Source organism: Rhinatrema bivittatum, chromosome 8 (assembly GCF_901001135.1).
Source record: "Rhinatrema bivittatum chromosome 8, aRhiBiv1.1, whole genome shotgun sequence".
Classification (NCBI taxonomy): domain Eukaryota; kingdom Metazoa; phylum Chordata; class Amphibia; order Gymnophiona; family Rhinatrematidae; genus Rhinatrema; species Rhinatrema bivittatum.
Genome location: NC_042622.1, coordinates 97,008,541 through 97,032,979, shown reverse-complemented (window position 1 = coordinate 97,032,979; position 24,439 = coordinate 97,008,541). Strand labels below are relative to the sequence as shown.

Sequence of the window (24,439 nt, the reverse complement as noted above, 5' to 3'; positions counted from 1 at the left end):
TGAGATCTGTTGCCGGCCCCCACATTCTATTAGGAGGATAGAGGACAGCCAAGTCCCGTGGTCCTTCCACCTGACCACATCAGCGGGTGCCCTGTGGCATGCTGAAGCTGCATGACTAAGGAGCATGCCCCTTAGGAAGAATTTTGGCCGACGACATGGGGAAGGAAAGAAAAGGGAAGATTCTGGCTTCCCCAGCTGTCCATTTAACTGTGAGAGGGCCTATGGATGATCATTTGATTCACCTGCTGGACAAGATGAAACAACATCTATCAGTTCAGCAGGTGAGGCCTCTCTGAGATGCTTACCTCCTTCCCCTCTACCTACTTCCTTACCAAATGTCTGTGGGGATGCATCACTGGGAGCTATGCGTTTGCCAGTTTCAGCTTTGGCACCAGTGGAAGTGGTTCCTGAAATGTTATCGACTAGAGGACTGGATTTTGGGATAATTCCAAATTCTACCCCACCCCCAGCTTTTTTGGATTCCTCCTCTGAATTTGGAGTGGACAGGGTTAGTTCCACACCATAGAGAAGGAGAGACTGGCACCAGTTCCTGTTCCGGTCCCCGTAAGGGTGAATTTGTCTGGTGGTCTGACTGGGAATGGGGACTGAGAAGTAACTTTGAAAGACAGAGGGTTGTCACATCCATCACTCAATTATCTGTCTTTTCAAATGGAGCCTCTACTAAATTAAAAGAGCTAGATAACAGCATGTTAAATACTGAGAAACAAAATACAACATTGTCTGAATCATTATCTAACATACAGCTATCTTTGGGGGTCATTTGCAAAAGGGATTGCACGCGAAAAGTCCCTTTTCACGTGCGATACCTAGATCGGGGCGGGTTCTGGGTGGCGACCGCACTGGAAGGGGAGGAGTCGGGGTGGCACCGGGATGGATGCTGCAAAGACATCGCTGATGGTGAAAAGGTAAGGGCCCTTTTCGCTGCCAGTTTCGCACCCAATAGCTCCACCTTTTATGATGGCGCTATTGGGTGCGAAAGCCGGCAGCAATCACACCGCGGAGGTGTGATCGCTGCCGGCTTTCGCAGGCCCGCCCCCCACTTCACCACCCCGCCCCCCCATTATCGCCGGATTTTCTAAGATCTGCGACTTTAGAAAATCCAGGCCTTTGTTTATATATTCATTCAAAAATGGAATCTAAAAACATTCATTTGTTAAACTTTCCAAAGTCAAGACTATTATCCCCTTTGAAATTGTTTAAAAAGTATGTTCAAGAAGTATTGCAAATAGTACAAGACAAAGAAATCATGCTGTCTAGATTCTTTTATATTCCTGAAGCAAAAAAACAAATTGTTGAGGGAGGGGGACTGAATCTAAATACATCCTTTAATAGCACAGATGTATTTGCCTTTCTAAGAGATTCACAAAATATTATTAGAATTAGAGCCACACTAATTGTTTCTTTTGTGGCTGATCTAGACAAGGAATTAGTATTACGGCAATAATTTACATATAAGATAGATAAAATCATAATAATTTACATATAAGATGGATAAAATCTTTCCAAATGTCTCGTGTGAGACTCAGTTACGAAGGAAAAGTTTCCTTTTATTAAGATTTAAGGTTCAGGCCCTGGGGGAGATATTTTTCTTAAAATGTCCCTGTAAATATTTAGATGCCTTCCAAGGGGAATAGATACCGTATTTTCCAGCGTATAAGACGACTGGGCATATAAGACGACCCCCCCTTTTTTATACATATTTTTAAGAAAAAAAATAATTTTACACTCAAACAGGAGCAACCCTATCTATGAAAAGGCAACACTACAAATATTAAATCAGGCCCTAAAAACCAATACATCTCTTATTAGGAAAACAGAACTAGCAAGCAGCTGTAGATCCCCACACAGAAATAATTGTAAAACTATACTAATAAGCAGAATAAATGTTTCAAAACAGCTATGAACAGAATAACATCCAACAATTAAAAACTCATAAAAACTATTAAACATTCTCCAAACACCAATAAAATATTTCAAAAAAGCAGACACATCACATAATATTAAATAATTAAAATGGCAGTCAATCAAGAAAAATAAACTTAAAAAGCCACCTTTCCTTACCCCCTCCAGCAGCTCTCCTATTCCTCTTCCATGCAGGCTGTAGCACACACCAGAAGCAGCAGTAGTGGCTAAGCTCTATACTCATGGTCCTCTTCCTTAGTGCCCATGTCTCGCACACACACACCATACCAGTCATGTCCCCATGACCAGTTTCTGTCTCTCACACACCAATCATTTCCCAAACAGTCTTTGACACACATACCAGACACCTTCCTGAATAGTTTCTCTCATGCCATACACACATACAGGCTTCCCACTCCCGTGTTCTGCTTACTGTACATATACAGGCTTCTCACTCTCATAATCACTTTCTCTGTCTCACACACACACACACACACCAGTCTCTCTCTCATTTCCATGCTTACTCTCCACGTGCACAGGCTTCTCATTCCCTGAATCACATTCTTTCTCTCACATTCACACACACCAGTCTCTTTCTCTCACACACCGTCACCTTACCAACCAGCCTCTCTCTCATGCATTTTCACATACACACAGCCCTCCCACTCCCATGCTCTCTCTCACATAATCAGGCTTCTTACTCCCATGCTTTCTCACATACCCAGATTTCTCACTTCCATGCTTTTTCTCTCTCTCTCTCTCACACTCACATACACATCAGTCATCTCTCTGAGCAGTCACTTTCATTGTCTCTCACATATACACACACATGAGCTCTCTGACCAGTTTATCTCAATCACAGACATGCTCTCAATCAAATACATTCTCTCACTTACACACAGGCTGGCTGGCTGGCTGCTTCTCTCTCTCTCACTCACTTCCTCTCCCCTCCCCCGCCCCCCAAGCACAAATAGTAGCTGCAGCAGCCTCCTCCTCCAGTCCCCGCAGGCCAAGAAAGAAGAATCCCATCGGCTGCGGGAGGCTCCTGCTGCTGTCTCCTTTCTCGATTACCGGCTGCTTCAATTGCTTGGGGGCCGATGCTGCAGCGGCCGCTGCTACTTTATCACGCGGCACGGCCTTTCTTCTTCCCGCGCACCGCGTATCACTTCCTGTTACGGGTCCGGGGGGGGGGGGGGGGGAATGCAGGCGCGGGAAGAAGAAAAGGCCAGCCGCGGATGCCACAGCTTTTTTTTTTTTTTTTCACTGCTGCCGTTCCCGCTGGGCTTGAACGTGCTGATAGCCCAGCGGCAACGGCAGCAGGGAAGGAAGAGCAGCGGGAGAGACCGGGAGCACGCGACACACAGGTGAGAAGAGCTGCCCTATAAGACGATACCCGGCGTATAAGACGACCCCCGACTTTCGAGAAGATTTTCAGGGGTTAAAAAGTCGTCTTATATGCCGGAAAATACGGTATGTATTTTTCACTGATCCCTCCCATTTAGAAACCTTTATAAGAGATAAATCTGAACATTATCTGATGCAGGCTAAGAACATAAGAACATAAGAAATGCCATACTGGGTCAGACCAAGGGTCCATCAAGCCCAGTATTCTGTGTCCACTAGTGGACAATCCAAGTCACAAGTACCTGGCAAGTCCCCAAACATTAGATAGATCCCAAGTTACTATTGCTTATTAATTACCGTAATAGCAGTTTATGGATTTAACCTCTAGGAACTTATCCAAACCTTTTTTTAAACCCAGTAACACTAACTGCTAAAACTATATCCCCTGGCAATGAATTCCAGAGTTTAACTATGTGCTGAGTGAAAAATAATTTTCTTCGATTTGTTTTAAATGAGTTACTTGCTAACTTCATGGAGTGCCTCCTGGTCCTTCTATTATCTGAGAGAGTAAATAATCAATTTACATTAACTTGTTCAAGTCCTTTTATGATTTTGTAGACTTCTGTCATATCCCCACTCAGTCTCTTCTCCAAAATGAACAGCGCTAACTTCTTTAACCTTTCCTCATAGGGCAGCCGTTCCATGCCCCATATCATTTTGGTCACCCTTCTCTGCACTTTCTCCAGTGTAACTATATCCTTTTTGAGATGCAGTGACCAGAATAGCACACAGTATTCAAGATGCGGTCTCACCATGGAGCGATACAGAGGCATTATGATATCCTCTGTTTTTATTTTTCATTCTCTTCCTAATAATTCCTAACGTTCTGTTTGCTTTTTTGATTGCCACAGCACACCGGGCCAACGATTTCAATGTATTATCCACTATGATGCCTACATCTCTTTCCTGGTGGTAACTCCTAAGATAGAACCTAACATTGTGTAACTACAGCAAGTGTTATTTTTCCCTATATGCATCACTTTGCACTTGTCCACGTTAAATTTCATCTGCTATTTGGAAGCCCAATCTTCCAGTCTCACAAGGTCCTCCTGCAATTCTTCACAATCCGCTTGAGATTTAACTACTCTGCATAATTTTGTGTCATCTGCAAATTTGATCACCTCACTAATTGTACCTCTTTCCAGATCATTTATAAATATTTTAAAAAGCACCGGTCCAAGTACAGATTCCTGAGGTACTCCACTGTTTACCTTTCTCCACTGTGAAAACTGACTATTTAATCCTACTCTCTGTTTCCTGTCTTTTAACCAACTTGCAATTCACAAAAGGACATCGCCTCCTATCCCAAGACTTTTTAGTTTTCTTAGAAGCCTCTCATGTGGGACTTTGTCAAATGCCTTCTGGAAATCCAAATATACCACATCTACCGGTTCACCTTTGTCCACACGTTTATTCACCCCTTCAAAAAAATGTAGGAGATTTGTGAGGCAAGACTTCCCTTGGGTAAATCCATGTTGGTTGTGTCCCATCAAGCCATGTCTATCTAAATGTTTTGTGATTTTATTCTTTAACAGTTTCCACAATTTTTCCTGGCACTGAAGTCAGGCTCACCGGTCTATAGTTTCCCGGATCACCCCTGGAGCCCTTTTTAAATATAGGGGTTACATTGGCCATCTTCCAATCTTCAGGTACATCGGATGATTTTAATGATAGGTTACAAATTTTTACTAATAGTTCTGAAATTTCAATTTTTAGTTCTTTCAGAACCCTGGGGTGTATACCATCTGGTCCAGGTAATTTTCTTCTCTTCAGTTTGTCAGTCAGGCTTACCACATCTTCCAGGTTCACTGTGATTTGGCTCAGTTGATCAGAATCATCACCCAAGAAAACCTTCACCAGAACAGGTATCTCTCCAACATCCTTTTCAGTAAACACTGAAGCAAAGAAATCATTTAATCTTTCTGTGATGGCCTTATCTTCTCTAAGTGCCCCTTTAACCTCTTGATCATCCAACGGTCCAACCGACTCCCTTGCAGGCTTTCTGCTTCGGATATATTTTTTAAAGTTTTTATTATGAGTTTTTGCCTCTATGGCCAACTTCTTTTCAAATTTTCTCTTAGCCTGTCTTATCAATGTCTTACATTTAATTCGCCAATGCTTATGCATTATCCAATTTTCTTCTGTTGGATCCTTCTTCCAATTTTTGATTGAAGATCTTTTAGCTAAAATAGCCTCTTTCACCTCACCTTTTAACCATGCCAGTAATTGTTTTGTCTTCCTTCCACCTTTCTTAGTGCATGGAATACATCTGGTCTCTGCTTCTAGGATGGTATTTTTTAACAATGTCCATGCCTGTTGCACACTTTTTAGAATTGTAACTGCACTTTTCAGTTTTTTTCTAACTATTTTTCTCATTTATCAAAGTTTCCCTTTTGAAAGTTTAGCGCTAGAGCCGTGGATTTACATACTGTCCCCCTTCCAGTCATTAATTCAAATTTGATCATATTATGATCACTATTGCCAAGTGGCCCCACCACTGTTACCTCTCTCACCAAATCCTGTGCTCCACTGAGAATTAGATCTAAAATTGCTCCCTCTCTCATCAGTTCCTGAACCAATTGCTCCATAAAACTGTCTTTTATTCCATCCAGGTACTTAATCTCTCTAGCATGCCCTGTCAATATTGGGGTAATTGAAATCTCCCATTATTATGCACTACTTGTTTGGTTAGCTTCCTTAATTTCTCTTACCATTTCACTGTCCGTCTCACCATTTTGGCCAGGTGAATGTTAGTCTACTCCTAATCACTATTCTCTTCTCCAACACACAAGGGATTTCTACTCATAAAGTTTCGATTGTACATTTAGTCTCAAGCAGGATCCTTATCCTTTTGGACTCTATGCTATCCCAGACATAAAGCACCACTCCACCACTCCTCTCTGTCATTGCGATATAAATTGTACCCTGGTATAGCACTATCCCATTGGTGGTTATTCTCTTTCCACCATATCTCTGATATGCCAACTAAGTCTATGTCATCATTCACTGCTATACACTCTAATTCTCCCATCTTACTTCTTAGACTTCTGGCATTAGCATGCAAACATTTCAAAGTGAGTTTTTTGTTTGTATTAACATTCTGCTTTTAAGCTGTCAGGGATAAATTGGAATCTTTAACTCAGGTGAGTTTTTAATTACAGGCACTTGGACTACTTTTGTTATTAGTGGAATCTCTCTGTTGGGATTCCCTAACTCTAATGCTTCATTAGTATCCTTTGAAGATACCTCCCTCTGAATCATGCGCCTCTGAATGACTGTCGGCTTTCCCCTTTGCTCTAGTAAAAAAGCTGCTCTATCTCCTTTTTAAAGGTAAGCACCAGCAGCCTTGTTCCACCCTGGTTAAGGTGGAGCCCATCCCTCCAGAAAAGATGCCCCCTTCCCCAAAAGGTTCCCCAGTTCCTTATAAAACTGAATCTCTTTTCCTTGCACCATTGTCTCATCCATGCATTGAGACTCCAGAGCTCTGCCTGCCTCTGGGGACTTGCACGTGGAACAGGGAGCATTTCAGAGAATGCTACCCTGGAGGTTCTGGATTTAAGCTTTCTACCTAAGAGCCTAAATTTGTCTTCCAGAACCTCCCTCCCACATTTTTCTATGTAGTTGGTGCGCACATATACAGCCAGTTCCTTTCCAGCACTGTCTAAAATCCTATCTAGGTGACGTGTTAGATCCGCCACCTTCGCACTAGGTAGGCATGTTACCAGGTGTTCCTCATGCCTACCAGCCACCCAGCTATCTACATTCCTATTAATCGAATCACCAACTATGACGGCCAACCTGACCATTCCCTCCTTGGCAGAAGCCCTGGGAGACATCATGGGTGCGAGAGGACAATGCACCACCTAGAGAGCAGGTCCTTGCTACAGGATCATTTCCTGCTGCACAAGGTTGATGCTCTCCGATCATGAGACCTTCCTCTTCCAAGACAGCACCAGGGTTGCCAGACGGGAGTTGGGACTTGACTACTATGTCCATGAAGGTCTCATCTATATACCTCTCTGTCTGCCTCAGCTTCTCCAGTTCTGCCACTCTAGCCTCCAGAGATTGGACTCATTCTCTGAGAGACAGGAGCTCTTTGCAACGTATGCACATGTACAACTTCTCACCGGCAGGTAAAAAATCATACATGTGACACTCAATGCAAAAGACTGGAAATCCCTCCTCTTGCTGCTGGACTGCTGCCTTCATCTCAAATTTGTTCAGTTCCTAGTTAAGTTTTAGGTTGCTATGGTTGTAGGGTTGCGTACAATTAGGGCTAGATTTTATAAATTTACGCGCGCGTGTACTTTTGTTCACGCACCAGGCGCGAACAAAAGTACACTGGATTTTATAAGATACGTGCGTAGCCGCGCGTATCTTATAAAATCCGGGGTCGGCACGCGCAAGGGGGTGCACATTTGCCTGTTCCCTCCGAGGCCGCTCCGAAATTGGAGCGGCCTCGGAGGGAACTTTCCTTCCGCCTCCCCTCACCTTTCCCTCCCTTCCCCTACCTAACCCACCCCCCTGGCCCTATCTAAATCCCCCCTACCTTTGTTGGCAGATTTACGCCTGCCAGAGGCAGGCGTAAATCTGCACGTGCCAGTGGGTTGCTGGCGCGCCATCACCCGACCCGGGGGCTGGTCCAGAGGCCTCAACCACACCCCTGGGCCGGCATCACGCCCCCGACATGCCTCCCACCCCACCCCGAAATTCACGCTGCCCACCCGACACGCCCCCGACGCACCCCCTTTGCAAAGCCCCGGGACTTACGCACATCCCGGGGCTTGCGCGCGCCGCCGAGCCTATGCAAAATAGGCTCGGCGTGCGCAGGGGCCTTTTAAGAGGGTTACGCGCATAACTTATGCGTGTAACCCTTTTAAAATCCGGCCCTTAGGGTCCTTTAAATGTATTAGTGTATTTAGTATATATCTGGTAGTAACCTACAAGGGAATGATCAAACTTTGGATAAGGTATGGGGAATTTCTGAATTTAAGTTAAAAGACTGATTTTTTTTTTTTTAATTTATTTTTTATTTTATTTCTATTTTAAGTGTGAAAGTGGCACCTGCCTATAAATTAAAGAATGAACTAGGGGTGAGTGGGAGAGGGGTGGGAGGGTTGAGAAATACAAACAGACAAAGTTCTGTTTGTTGCCTGACTTTCTGACTACTATTAAAAATAAAACACACAAACTTCGGTTTGTTGCCTGACTTTCTGACTACTGTTTAAAATAAAACACACAAACTTCGGTTTGTTACCTGACTTTCCTACTACCTATTTAAAATAAAACACACAAAGTTCTGTTTGTTGCCTGGCTTTCTGATTACCTATTTAAAACAAAACATACAAACTCACTAAATAATATACCCCAACAGTTTAGTTCTCCCCAATACTTTTAAGTTTTAAAAATTTCTCCAAGCAGTAATTACTGATTCTTTCCAGCCACCAGCAAGGTAATCCTCTCCTCTGAGTGCTCCCACTGGACTGGAGTATATTTTCAGGGGGGTATAATATTATTTTGTTTGGCAGCATTTCTCTTTGGTGATATTGGTAGAATTTATTGTGATGTTTTCCCTAGGAAATTCCTAATGTGGACTTGGAAGGTTTTAAGCAATGATATATATCTGTTTCCTTTTTATTGTTATCTTAATTTAATTTTCCTGCTTAATAATCTTGTCCTGTACAACAATAACATGATTTGTTTTTTTAAAAAGCCAATAAAGATTAAATTATAAAAAAAATATATAGTCTCTAACACATTATCAAACTGTAAATTGTACAATTTACCTAACAGTTTCAATATTATGAACCTTTTATTATGACTTAGGGAGTTCTTGTAGTATATCTGAATTATATTTGCATGGTAAACATGTGTGTGTGTGTGTGTGTGTGTGTGTATGCTCCTGATATACAGAGTGGGGGTAATTTTCAAAGGAGTTACGCGCATAAATGTAACTACTATTGTAGCAATTTTCAAAAGCCATTTACTCACGTAAAGTGCACTTATGCGAATAAATCCTATGGACGATTCAATGGCATATATTGTAGCAATTTTCAAAAGCCCACTTACTCGAGTAAAGTGCATTTACATGCATAAAACCCAGATTTACGCATGTAAATGCTTTTTAAAATCAGACCCTATGGGGCGGATTTTCAGAGCCCTGCGCGCCGGTAAGCCTATTTTACATAGGCCTACCGGCGCGTGCAGAGCCCCGGGACTCATGTAAGTCCCGGGGTTTTCGGAGGGGGCGTGTCGGGGGGCGGTCCCGGTCGTCGCGGCGTTTTCGGGGCATGTCAGCAGCGTTTTGGGGGCGGGTATGGGGGCGTGGCTACGGCCCGGGGGCGTGGCCGCGCCCTCCGTACCCGCCCCCAGGTCGTGGCCCGGCGCGCAGGAGGCCCGCTGGCGCGTGGGGATTTACGCCTCCCTCTGGGAGGCGTAAATCCCCCAACAAAGGTAAGGGGGGGTATAGACAGGGCCGGGCGGGTGGGTTAGGTAGAGGAAGGGAGGGGAAGGGGAGGGGAGGGTGTTAGAGGATTCCCTCCGAGGCCGCTCTGATTTCGGAGCGGCCTTGGAGGGAACGGGGGTAGGCTGCGCGGCTCGGCGCGCGCCGGCTATACAAAATCCATAGCCTTGCGCGCGCCGATCCAGGTTTTTTAGCAGATACGCGCGGCTCCGCGCGTATCTACTAAAATCCAGCGTACTTTTGTTTGCGCCTGAGCGCAAACAAAAGTAGGCCTATTCGCGCTCCTTTTAAAATCCGCCCCTATGTATATAGAAGTAGAGATAGATAGAGACCAGAAAGATAAGTAGCAATAATAGTGTTTAAAGTGCTCAACTATTGAGAGAGAAAAAGAACAAAAGCACTAATGTTATTCCTCCTTTATTGACATGTGAACATAAAATAAGTGAACACTCTTCCCTTACAATAACTCACTATACATGAAATTAATACAAATATGAAGACCAGCTCTCTACTATAGTACACAACACACCCAAACCAAACATTCTATACACAAATAACCATTCACACTATTACACAAAAACGGGGCAGACACGCGGCATGCGGGGAGGGCCCCCCTTAACCTGGCGCTTGCCGGAGAGGGAGCCCCCCCCCCCCCCCCCCGTTTTCCCTGACTCACCGTGCGTTCGTGGCAGCGCGGATCGGGCCTCCACATGGTGAGGGGGAGGGTCGGCGATGACGCGCACGGCGCAGCAATGCCAGCGCGTCATCGCGTGTGACGTCAGCCTCGCGGCAATCGCGAGGCTGGGGGTCACAAAAGGCACGGCGAGCACTGGGCCCGGCCTCTTTTCCGGCCAGCGCTCGCGTTTTCCACCCACCCACCCAACTAACCAAGGGGAGATTTCCTAAGGGGGAGGGGCGAGCAAGGGCGAAAGGGTTCGATAGTTAGAAGCCAATGTTAGGAAGTAAATGATGAGAATGTATTAATTTGTCGCAGCTAATGGATGGCGGGGGTACCCGAGTCGGTAGGTAGATGGGGGCCTCGAGGACACGGTGAGGGCAAACCGGAAGTCCTCGGGGAAGGAAAAGTGCGGATAGTTGGGCGTGGGCTGCCCGGAGGAATGGCCCCTTGGCTCTGACACGGCGGGGGGCCGGAAAGATGGTGGCGGACTGGCTTAACACGGCGGACGCCTGCATTGAAGCCCGGATTGCAGTATGGTTGAATGCACCAACGACTCGGGTACCGGTAATGTATTTTATGTTATTGTTAATAAATGCTGCGGCCTTGTTTTCACCAAAGATTGGAGTCTGAGTGGTATATTGGGTGGTATGTGAAGGGGGACCAAGAGTGGGAGGGGGCGGGGGCAGACGCGAAAGTGCAAGCTGCCAATGTTAATAGAATGGTCTTATAATACTGTGTGGATCATATGAACACTCATAAACAGATTATCAGTGACACATTATATAAAACTTTTTATAGATAAAAGTAAGCAAATTTAATAAAAGCCATACTTATACAAAGAAATCATACATTGGCTGAGCATGAAATGCTGAACAAACTTTAATACATGTTCTAACTACATTGCAATTCCTGAATCTGGGTAACCTCGTATTTAATTGCCCAACCTGATTTAACAGTTTAATCCATATGTTACTAGTATTTGTGGGGCAGGTGTATCGTATCTTTTAAGAATGATGTTAAATGCCCATTCTCTGTAGAACATGGTGCTCTATATCTCTTAAAACTGATGTAGAGAAAAGGGGGGACAAGATGGCGGCATAGCTGGTTCACAGAGCGTTTCTTGCTGCAGTTTTCTCATTTCCTCCAAATATTTTGAGCCATGCCGGTGAAAAGAAAGGGAAAAGTAAGGGTTTACCCCACCGAACCCTTACCTCCCTTGATGCAGCTCGAGATAGATCGCGTCTTGACCCAGCCAGATTTTGAGGGAAACCAGCGATACTGTTGGGAGTCCCCATGGAGGAAAGCGAGGAGGTCCCTTGGAGGAGGCGTCCCTCAGCCCTGACCTATGTCCGCCCCGGCACAGCGCGACCCCGACGGAGGCTTGGCCCAGTCGCTCCCCGATGACACGGTCAGAGCGACAGGGCAGGAAGGGGTAGTTTCCGGAGCAGAGTTTGAGATTGGGAGACCCTTGGTCACTGGAGAGGGGATTACCCGTGGCGATGAAGGAGAGACTGGCTCCCCGGGTGAACTGCAGGGGAAGGAGAGAGAGGAAAGACCTCTGGCTGGAGGGCAGAAGCCAACAACCTCAGGACTGCGGGGTGAATCTTCACGCATTCCACAGAGGCTGGAGACGGTAAGCCTTGAGGCTATTTGGGACCTGGTGGCTGGATTTGGGTCCTCATTGTTATAGGTAATGTTCCCAATACAATCTCAGCTAACTTAACTAGTTTCTTAGAAAACTCTAGTTTAGAAGTACTGGAGAGAAATACATTGGTGGTATCGTTCATTAATACACAGGATATAAATAATGTAATGAGAAGTTTCTTCAGGAAATTTCCAGTATAATTCTATGAGCAACCAATTAGAATGTACCCTGATTTGGCTCCTGTGACAAGGATAAGGAGAAAAGAATTCTTAACATTGTGTCATAATGTAACCTCACTAAATTTTTCTTTTCAGCTTCAATATCCCTGCAGATGTCAATTAAAAAGAAGTGAAGAGATTTTTGTTTTTCATCAAGTAGATCAGCTACGCCAATTTGTAGAGGTCCACATGCCTTCTACCTCATCCCCTTTACCTCAAAATGGGAATAGGTCATAAAAGTAAAATATAGCTGGCTATGTACTATGCTATTGCCCTTTCATTTGTTTGTTGCTTCTTTTTGTTTTCTCCTTTGATATTGCTGTCCCCTGATTGGCCATTTTTATTTATATTGGTATATATCCAAATGTTGAAAGTATGAATTGAGACTTTTGGTTTTCCATCTCTGATTTCCATTAGTAAAATTGGATCGTTATATGAAGTAATACTTACTGAATAATATGACTATGCATTGAAGGTACCGGTACTTCTTTTTCAATTTGTAAACTTGAAAATTATAAATAAAGCAGTAAAAAAAAAAACAAACTGATGTAGAATCCCTGACAAGGTCCTTGTTTCACCAATGATGGCTTCCTCAGGGGGAAACCAATCATAGAATGGAGAGTAGACAACCCTAAAACTGATGAATATTTCAGAAAACAAGGATTAAACTGCCATGAATATATCATGAATAGTTTAATCCTTTTTTGAAATGGAAACTTCTCGACTTTGCAGAAACATTCATCAGTTTTAGGGTTATCTTCTCTCCAGTCTATGATTGGTTTCCCTCTGACGAAGCCATCATTGGTGAAACAAGGGCCTCCTTGGGGATTCTACATTAGTTTTAAGAGCTATAGAGCACCATGTTCTACAGAGAATGGACATTTAACATCATTCATAAGAGATACGACACACCCGCCCCACAAATACCAGTGACATATGGATTAAACTGTTAAATCAGGTTGGGCACTTAAATACAGGGTTACCCAGATTCAGGAATTGCAATGTAGTTAGTACATGTATTAAAGTTTTCAGCATTTCATGCTCATCTAATGCAAGATTTTTAGTTTAAATACAGTTTTTATTAGATTTGCTCACTATTATCTAGAAAAACTTTTATATATGTGTCACTCTTAATGAGGCTCATTTAATATACACATTGATAATCTGTGTACGAGTGTTCATATGATCTAAACAGTATTATAACACTGTTCTATTTGAGGCAGATTTTAAAATGTACGAGCGCAGCATACAATTGTGTGCGCTACCCGACATGCACAAATGTATGCCCGATTTTATAACATGCGCGCACAGCCGCACGCATGTTATAAAATCAGGGGTCGGCGCGCGCAAAGGGGTGCACACTAGTGCACCTTGCGTGCGTCGAGCCTTTGGGGAGACCAACTGACTTTCCCTGTTCCCTCCCCACCTTCCCCTACCTGTCCCGCCCCCCAGCCCAAAAACCCCCTGTACCTTTATCTGACAAGTTATGCCTGCCAGAGGCAGAGGCAGGTATAATTTATGCGTGCCGGCCAACTGCCGGCATGCAATCTCCCGGCCAGCGGCCTTGCAGAGGCTTCTGGTCATGCCCCCGCCCTGCCCTGGACCACCCCGCCCCCAGACCGCCCATTTTTTCAAGCCCCAGGACTTACACGCGTCTCTGGGCTTTACACACGCCACCGGGCCTTTTGAAAATAGGCCCGGCGCACGTAGGACTTTGAAAATCTGCCCCTTTGTGTAATAGTGTGAATGGTCATTTGTGTGTTGAATAGAAACAATAGAAATGATGGCAGAAAAGGATCAAATGGTCCATCCAGTCTGCCCAGCAAGCTTATGGTAGCATCACTACTCCATACAGGCCTCCCCCATAATGGTATCATCTGCCATGCTGTACAAGTTACCCCCAAACTTAGGGGGTTATTTTCCAAGCCGCATTACGGGCTTTTCACATGCGAAAAGCACCATAACTCATGGTGCGATGCTAATTTAGAAAAGGGGAGGAGTTTGGGGCAGGATTTCTGGCCAAGTGGGCTGGCTTCACAATTTGCAAAGCCATATTGCATACTTTTAATGTAGGAAATAACTACACCTTTTTCATTAAGCTGTGCAATATGGCTTTATTGCACTTTGTGATATTTTCAGAAGAGAGAGAGACTAGCTATAAGGCCCTCATAGTAGTTAGGTATTTATACCTCTATATGAGGCCCACCTAGTAACTTGAGGTGAGGTTTAGGTAGTAGTGTAGGGGTTAGGGGCCACTTTGACAGGCAGAGTGAGATGTACGAACAGAACAGTACACTCTTGTGAAGATTTGATGACCTTCGGAGTGAGGAAACTCACACAAAGATGAGATTTGTACAGTGTTCTCTCAACCTAGCTTGATGTTACCCAGGTAGAGAGTCCATCGAGCCAGGTTGAGAGAACACTGTACAAATCTCATCTTTGTGTGAGTTTTCTCACTCCGTAAGTCATCAAATCATCACAAGAGTGTACTATTCTGTTCGTACATCTGACTCTGCATGTCAAAGTGGCCCCTAACCCCTACACTACTATCTAAACTTCACCTCACGTTACTAGATGGGCCTCATATAGAGGTATAAATTCCTAACTACTTTGAGGGCCTTATAGCTACTCCCCCCCCCCTCTCTCTCTCTCTCTCTTTCTCTCTCTCTCTCTCTCTCCCCCCATCCCCTCCCCCACTCTCCCTAGTTTGATTAATCCTGGCCTTAGTTTCCTAAACTGTTAAATTCTCAACCCTTGTTGGTTGTCCAATTCCCCATTATCTCTTGCCGTTGAAGCAGAGAGTAATGTTGGAGTTACATCACAAGTATAAGGCTTATTGGCTAAGGGTAGTAACAGCTGCATCAGAAAGTTACCCCCATGCTTATTTGTTTTCCCAGACTGTAAAATTCATTTCCTTGTTGGTTGCTATCTGAAACTGATTCTTCTTTTCCCCCTGCTGTTAAAGCAGAAAGCAATAATGAGTTGCATCACACCAGCAAGTTACCCCTATGCATTCTTTTCCTCATTTCCATCCTCTAGCCTTTCGGGATCCACAGTGTTTATCCCATGCCCCTTTGAAATCTTTCACTGTTTTTGTCTTCACAACCTCCTCTGGAAGGGCATTCCAGGTGTCCACCAGCCTATCCATGAAGAAATATTTCCTGATGTTGGTTCTGAGTCATGCTCCCTGGAGTTTCATTTGTGATCCCTAATCTACTGATATCTTTCCAACGGAGAAGGTTTGTCAAATGTGCATCATTAAACCCTTTCAGGTATCTGAAGGTTTGTATTATATCTCCCCTGCACCTCTTCTCCTTGAGGGTCCATATTTAGGTCCTTCAACCTCTCCTTGTAAGTCATTTGATGGAGACCCCCACCATTTTTGTTGCCCTTTTCTGGACCACCTCCATCCTGTCTCTGTCCCTTATGAGATACAGTCTCCAGAACTGAACACAGAACTCCAGGTGAGGCCTCACCAAGGACCTGTCCTAGGGGATTATTACCTCCTTTTTCTTACTAGTTATTCCTCTCTCTATGCATCCCAGCATTCTTCTGGCTTTAGCTATCACCTTGTCACAATGATTTGCCATCTTCAAATCGTTAGACACTATCACTCCAGGATCCCTCTCTTGCTCTGTCACAGCAGCCCTTAACTCCCCCATCACTTATAGCTCTTTTGGATTACCACACCCCAGAAACATGAATTTGCACTTCTTGGCATTGAATCCAAGCTGCCATATCTTCGACCACCATTCCAGCTTCCTTAGATCACATCTCATTCTCTCTACTCCTTCTGGCATGTCCACTCTGTTGCTGATCTTAGTATCATCCACAACAAGACAAATTTTACCTTTTATCCCTTCCACAATGTCATTCACAAAGATGTTAACAGGACCAGTCCCAACACCAATCCTTGCAGCACGTTGCTTAACACTGCTCTCTCTTCAGAGTAGGTTCCATTTACCATGACACGCTGTCTTCTATCCAACAACAGTTTGTAATCCCTGCCACCACTTTGGCGCTCACTTCCAAGCTTCTCATTTTATTCACAAGCCTCCTATGTGGGACCATATCAAAAGCTTTGCTGAAATCCAAGTAGACCACATCGAACATTCTTTCTCGATCCAATTTTTTAGTCAACCAATCAAAAAAATTGATCAGATTTGTCTGATAGGAACTTCCTCTGGTGAATCCTTGCTGACTCAGGTCCAGCAATCCTCCTGACTGTAGATAGTTCACTGTCCTTTCCTTCAGCAGAGTCTCCATTACTTTACTTTTCCCACCACCAAGGTGAGATTAACCTGCCTGTAGTTTCCAGCCTCCTCTCTGCTTCCACTCTTGTGAAGAGGGACCACCGCCGCTCTTCTCCAATCACTTGGCATCACTCCTGTTTCCAGGGATCTATTGAATAGGTTGTGCAGCGAACCCGCCAGCACATCTCTAAGCTCCCTCAGTATCCTGGGATGAACCTTATCAGGCCCCATGACTTTGTCCACTTTCAGTTTTCCTAGCTCTTCCCATACATTCTCTTCTGTAAATGGAGTTTTGTTTACTTCACCCCCTCCACCCCCACCCCCCAATGTCTTGTTAACTAGCGATGGTCCTCCTCCAGGGTCTTCTTTAGTGAACACCGAACTGAAGTATTTGTTTAATATTTCTGCCATTTCTTCATCTCTCTCTACATATTGATCCTTTTCAGCTTTCAATTTCACTATACCACTTTGGACCTTTCTCCTTTCTCTGATGTATCTGAAAAATACACCTCTCTTTACCTCTTTGGCAATCCTTTCTTTCGCCTGACTTTTTGCTTTCTTAATTACCTTCTTTGTCTCCGTCAGTTTCACTGGATATTCTTCCCTGTGTTCCTCTTTTTGGAATTCTTTATATTTCTAAAACACTGTTCTTTTTGCTTTTATTTTATCTGCCACCTCCTTTGAGAACCAGATAGGTTTCTTATTTCTCTTACTTTTGTTTACTTTTCTAACATTTAGATTAGTTGCCTTTATAATTGCTTCTTTTAGTTTGGCCCACTGTTGTTCCATCTCTCTCATTTTCTCCTAGTCTTCTAGTTCTACCTCCAGGTATTTCCCCAATTCAACAAAGTCCATATTTTTGAAGTTCAAAACTTGGGTCTTCATGTGACTTCTCTGTATCCTATTTGTGATATCAAACCATACCATTTGATGATCATTAATGCTGAGGTGGGCACCCACCCAGACATTAGAGACATTATCCCCGTTAGTGAGCACTAAGTCAAGTATAACTCCCTCCCTGTGGGTTCCAATACCATGTTTGGTTTGTATGTGCTGTGTAGTATAGTAGAGAGCTGGTCTTCAAATTTGTATTAATTTATTTCATGTACAGTGAGTTATTGGAAGGGAAGAGTGTTCACTTATTTTCTGTTCATGTGTCAGTAAAGGAGGAGTTGATTTTTAATAGAAATGTAACATTAGTGCTTTTGTTCTCTTTCTCTCTCTCTCTCTCTCTCTCTCTCTCTCTCTCTCTCTCTCTCTCTCTCTCTCTCTCTCTATATATATATATATATATATATATATATTACATCATAAATCTTGCCTTTCAATATGTACTTAATGCAAATGTATATGTAGCATAGTCAAATATATGAAAACAAAGTATTTCACACTAGGCTTATTGGGCAACTCGTATCTTGGTTTCACCATTTGGATAATGCATTTATTCTCAGAGCACCTTGCTGATTTTCTGAAGCATTTACACAAGGTGACATGAGGTGAATAGTAAAAAATGCAGAGCTTATCTATGCACACAAGTGAATAGTAAAAAAAATAAATGCAGAGCTTCATTCAGTAGAGGTTTCAAATATATTTTTTTAAATTGTGTTCTTATTTACATAGCCAGGTTTGATGCATGTTTTAGAAACATTTTTTCTGTCAGGAATGGGATTGCACAGAAATAAATGCTAACAAATATATCTATCTTTTTATCTATATAATTATATATATCTATATATAGATAGATAGATTATACACACATATATATATATATAAATTTATATAGAGAGTTGTATATTTTTATTGGACTAATACATTTCTTGACTAGCTTTCAAGAGTTAATACTCTCTTCTTCAAGTAAGAGTAGAATGAGCAAAAGATGAGATTACCAGTAGTGTGGCTGCCAGAAGTGAATCATATGGGCATTCCAATGATATTCCGGTTTTTGTGTTAGCCTTTATAGCTGTGCTTTCAAGAGGTCTAACACGGCAACCGCGATACTTTATCCAGGAATGGGACTGGATTGGTGTTTTTAGTTTATATAAAGTCTGGTAGGAAATTCAAGAACTGTGAAGAAGTACTAAGTATAAAGTCAGGCCCGAGTATCAAATGATTTGAATTCAGTTCAGTGCCCATCAGAAAAAGTGTTTCCAATAGTAAAGAATGGAAGTTAATCTTTTGGAACCTTCTGATAAAATCTTTACCCTCCAGAACTTGTATTTTAATATATGCTGGTTTTACTTAAATTTGCGATTTATTTGCCAACTTTTTGATAACTACTTTGCAATTTTCACAAACCATGAAAATGAGTAACAGGCTTTTTAAATTCAAAAACCTCATGTTGCAGACCTGAGTATATATCTATAAGGATGTATAAAGAAGTTAGTCTATAAACTGCAAGGGCAGCACTTTTAGCATCTCGATGTTATTCTTTTTTTTTTTTTTTTCCTAGCAGGGCACCGGAAATGTTATCGACCCTTGGTTTACCTTCTTTGAAAATAAATAAATAAATAAATAAATAAACCGAGGCGGGCACCTGTGCCTTGATCCTCTATTCCGTTTACTGAAGCCGGCTGTGTTCTGGAATCTGGGCCTGAGATTTGCTGTGCCTCTGGGCTAGAGAACTTACCTCGTTGTTTTGCAGTCTCGTAGTCCGCTTTGCAGACCAGCCTGCTGTCTTCCATCAGGTAGAACTCATCCCCAGTAGCCAGCTGCCTTTTACAGACTATGCAGGAAAAGCAGTGCAGGTGGTAGACAAAATCCTGGGCTCTACGCACCACTTGGGTCGGGGGGATACCCTGTTGGCAGGCGGCACATTTTGTCCCAAATCTCCTATTGAAAGAAAACGATTACAACAGAATGTCAATCCGTGAAATTGTTAAATTTAAAAGAAGAAAACTTCCTGAAAAAAATTCGTGGTTAAAACACCCTGGGAAGTTTGTGTGTCTGAATTTTTATATAGCTATTTCTTGGTAAAAAAATAAATAAATAAATAAAAATAAAAAACAACCCACAGAAGTAATATTATAAAGCATTAAATGGGAATGTTCGTTTCTATATGTTTTGACTGCTTGCTTTGGGGCTTCTGTATATGCAAGGAGGACCTTTCTCCTATTCTGTAGGCTTTAGGATTCTGCTGTCAGAAATCATCTCGCACGACTTTTATAGAAAACATTGCATGTGCTTGGTTAGCGTTTCGCGAAATTCTATTTCACAACATCGTTTGTTCTTCAAAATAGTAAAATCTATTGTAAATCGGTAGTTTGTTTTACTTAAAATGAGAATTAGCTGATTTTTACTGTTAGCAGAGCAGATGTCAACGGTTCAGCTCATCAAGAAAAGGAATTGGCTATATTTTCTGTCATTTTCAGTCAAAAATGTTCGAGCCCTATAGAAAACCTCAAGAAACACATTCGGGGCAAAAATGCATTGTGTGGGTAATCTGCACTGTTTTAAGATAAACAGGATACTTAATGTATGGGAGAACTCCACCTTCTGCGCTACATCCCCCATCGGCTTAATTATTGTATTTTATGTTATTAAATTAATTGCATGTTGCCTAAAAATGATTGCGTTTCAAGTATCAAGTTCCCCAATGTCACGCAGTCATTATGTGCCTAGATAGCAGAACCTAAGGTGTTTAAAAGGATAATACTGTAAACTGTTCGCCTCTAGTCTGTCAATCTAGCCCGATGTTGTAATAGTTTGACACCCCCTGTGTAATCATTACATCCTTGGTTTGCAAGTCTTTCTCTCCAGAAGACCACAACAATATAGTTTTACAATACAAACCAAATAGATTTTTAATTCTAACCTTTTTTTTTTTTTTAGTTTTTCTTTGTATGTTTGTACTGATTAGATTGCAAGCTCAAGTGAGCAGGGACATTCTCTTATGTGTTTTTGTACAGCACTCTAGAATTGCTTAGTAGTAGTAGTAGTAAATAATTTTAAAAAATAATTTTCAATTCTTGTATTTTAAGTGGTTAGACTACCAGTTCAAACATCAGTGGAGATTTTTAAATAATTGTTTTCTCGGTTTGGTATAACCTTTCATATGCTTATACCAGTTCATCCAAAGTATTTATTTTGCTTGAAGATCAAATTGAATTTTCAGCTTAATTACTTTGTTTAAAATGTTTATAGATAGACTCAAGAGGGGGTTTTTTTCAACATTTGTGGAACATTTTAATATAATCTGAAAGCTTAAAGAAAGTTCCATTGTGCATCCAGAACTAACACAGCAAAACATATCACATTTATCTAACCTAGACTACGAGTTAGCATATTTTATTCGTTTCTGTACGAATTCCCAAACATGTGGCTTTGTCAATTGTCATTTTTCCTTTAAGAGAAAAAAAATTAGAGCTACTTATTTAAAATAAGCAAAAAAAAAAATCAATTTAATTTATCCAGGGCAGCAAATTTGCTTGTAGGAAATTCTTCTGTGCAAGATGTGTGATGCTGATTACTTCAATTGCATGATTTAATCTTGGTCCAGTATTTAATTACCTTTCTAAACAGGGATAAATTATTTGTAATGTAGTGAATGAATCCTAGTCATGCAGTCTTACCAAGTGTCTTTACTGGACATTTGTAATACAGATGCTAAACCTGTAGTGTTAATCAACTTGAAATCGCTTCTTTTTTCCCTTTCTCATTACTAATTTTTTCGACATTCCTGAAATTCATGTACAGGTGTTAGCTGAGAGCCTCTATGATTTAGATGATGATCGGGTCTGCTACAGATTTACACTTCAAACAGATGTTTTCTGTATGGAGGTGGTTATGAATTACAACAATTAGATCCTGTGAAGTCCTAGTTTTAAAATCTGCCTTAAAGGTTGGTCTTGCTCTGCATATGGAGTCCAGACAGCAAAATAAAATGGAGCCTAATGTTGACGCTTGGCTAGAATGTAAACAATCTCACTCCATACTCATATCCTGCATGTGTTATCTGAAAGATATATCATATGTTGCATCCTAATCTCAGAAAGTATCATTATTACATATTTTTCCAATCCCAAGAACAATATGGTGGATTTTATATATATATATATATATATATATATATATATATATATATATATAATATAAGAAAGTCAACCCTAATGATCAGGCCAAAATGTTCTTATAAGCGGGATATTAACAGGAATTACTTAGATGGGAAGGAAAAAGCTGAGATTCTGATATATGATCTGCTCAACAGAGCCCTTCACCATACAAATTCTGGCAGGTGGAATTCAGTGTCCAATCAAAACTCATTCCTAGAAAGGAAATACTAAATTCAAAAGTAAATTATTAGCAGAGAGCTGCAGTGCCTTCTCTGTAAGGTTTCGCCTCTTGCTTTCTCGTTCGTTTTATGTTTTACATGTTGTTATTTACATTTACGAAATAATTTTCAGTAAAGTAACGTCCCAGTTGCAGATCCACTTAAAACCAGGCAAAAATAGATTAGTTTATTTACATATGAGTTTAATAAATGGTCCTAGGCTGCCCCATTGTCTGGCTTCCCGTTTTTCAGAACATTTCTGGGGTGTACAGTACTTACTTGAAGAAATCCTCCTTGCAGTAGACACTCTCCCCTCTGCTAAAGCACTTCTCGGCCAGCTGCATCTGACAGTCACTGCATTTTAGACATTTGGTATGCCAGTGCCTGTCCAAAACCTTTAGGATGAAGCGATCCACAATGTGTTGACTGCAACCCGCACAAAGAGGGACTTCTGAAAGAGAGATACCTGCCATTATCACCTTCAACTCTCCCCTGCACTCGTTCACCACCAGAACATTTGGAAAGATCAAGGTTGCATTACTGTATCTGCACATTTTGGAGAAAGGTTTACCTATTATTGAACGGAAATTATTCCAAAACGCACCGTGCTTCAAACTTATATTGAAAAAAAAAATAGACAAAAAAATCATTACTCTGAATTTTTAGATATTAGACACTTTTGAGCTGTTGAAAAGTCGGCCTTTTACCAATGCATACAAACACTAAATTAGGGCAATGCATTGGAAAAACAAAAATATTTTTTTTTGCTCAGGCTTTGAAAGCATTTAACAAATGCCAGAGATCTTTTATTCATATTCTCCGAATAAATGTGGCTAAGCATAAAAAGGGGGGAAACCGTATGAAGGGCTTAATCAGGAGAGCTTCTACTGCTCCCCATTTTAATGCTAATTTTCTTGAAAAGTGAGAACAAATATTTCCGAATGCCTAGATTAAAATAATGCGTGAGCAAGTCACTTTGCTCGCTATAATAATTAATTTCAGTTTCAGAATTTCTGGATCCAAATAACTGGAGTGTGCAATATTTATTTCGATTTACAAGCTGCTTTTCCACATAATATGTTCAGAGCGGATGTACAAACAAAAGCATATAATAATAATCAAAATACACAATAATGCAGTGTAAATGCATTCATGCAATGCACCTGTACGTGGGTAGATACAAAATACCCGTTTATATTATACTAATGGATGGAGTGGATAGAGGTGAATGTGGCTTGTTTACACTTGTGCTCTAGAACATCAAACACACAGCTAGATCCTCCTTTTGTATTTCGTTACAATCGCAGATTAAAGAAGTCTGGGCCGGGGGGGGGGGGGGAGGGGGGCACAAGTCAGAGAGGATGGTTCAATATGTAGTCTCTTAGATTTTAGACCTGAATGTTTTCTTCCATCCTTTAAAAGAGGCTCATTTAATCCTGAATGCAATGCCGCATTTGGAACCGCCCGTCTAATATAAAAATATAAACAAGGGAGCAAAGCAATACAAAATAAAGCAAATCAAACAAAAGTAATTTGTCATATTTTCTCATTTAGACTGAACACTGGCAGACTAAATTTACTGGCTTCCTGAAACATTACCTTAAAATGATCTACACTTGGAGAGAGAACATGAGAAATCATTTAAAAAAAAAAGTCCTTCTCTTCAGCAGTCTGAGGATCATGCACTCCTTTTTCATGTTTTTAAAGCTGCCTTATTTAGAGCTGTAGGAGACAAGTGGTGCTTAACAATGAATAAATCAAGAGAAATTAAAAGAACATAAAATTATTCCCCCCCCCCCCCCCAGCATCTGAAAGACAATAGAAAGAACTTGCCAGCTAAGGTGAGGCTCCAGGGCTGGCACCCCATGGTCTTAGCACCCCCGTCCAGCCCAGGCACTGGTGCTGCTCAGACGCAATCCTGACTGACCCAAGGGGCATCCCGAGACCAGGCTGGGAAGCTTAGGAGACACCTCTTCCTTCTGCTCCCAATCCGCTATCCTACGACAACGTCTCTTGCCTTAAAAGAGCTTTCACTTCCCCCATGAAATTAATTTCGGGCTTTACCGAAAAGACCTCTGTTAAGCAGATAGACCCTTACGTTGCATCGTGAACTCCGGGTTGCGATCTCTTGAAATGAGTCTTGGCTCTTTCTTGAGAGTAATTCGCACTTCCATCATACTTAAGATTTGTTTTCCCTCACCAACCCATTCTCTATGAAAAAAAAACAACAACAAACAAACAAAACAAAACCCTGTTGCCTACAGATAAACTGCATTTGACCCTAAAAGACTTTACTATGTCACCTTATTTGCTATTCTCTAATTTGGTCTGAATCCAATATTTGTAGTCGCTGTTTGAACCACCAATCCGGACACTCTCTCTGATTCTCTCCAAATCACGCTGAACAATTGGAAATGCTGAAAACTGCAGACTCAGGAGCAGGACATGACATTTAGTAAACGCTTTTTACTTTGTAGACGCTGCCCAGCTAGAGACAGCTCTCTTCTTCTGAGCCTCATCATAAGGCATTACAAAGAAACTAGCTGCCCAAGATCATGTTGGGTGACATATGCCTGTGCTTTCCAAAC

The 24,439-nt window shown here is 41.9% G+C and overlaps 1 protein-coding gene across 1 annotated transcript in view; it reads right to left on the bottom strand.

The window, feature by feature from the left end:
- LHX3 (LIM homeobox 3) overlaps positions 1-24,439 on the bottom strand; it is a 39,275-nt gene that overhangs the window by 10,118 nt on the left and 4,718 nt on the right. Inside the window, exons 2-3 of the mRNA XM_029613702.1 lie at positions 22,131-22,302; positions 19,212-19,414 (exon numbers count right to left, since the gene is read on the bottom strand). Coding sequence (XP_029469562.1) covers positions 19,212-19,414; positions 22,131-22,302 — 375 coding nt within the window. The remainder of the gene's footprint in view (positions 1-19,211; positions 19,415-22,130; positions 22,303-24,439) is intronic.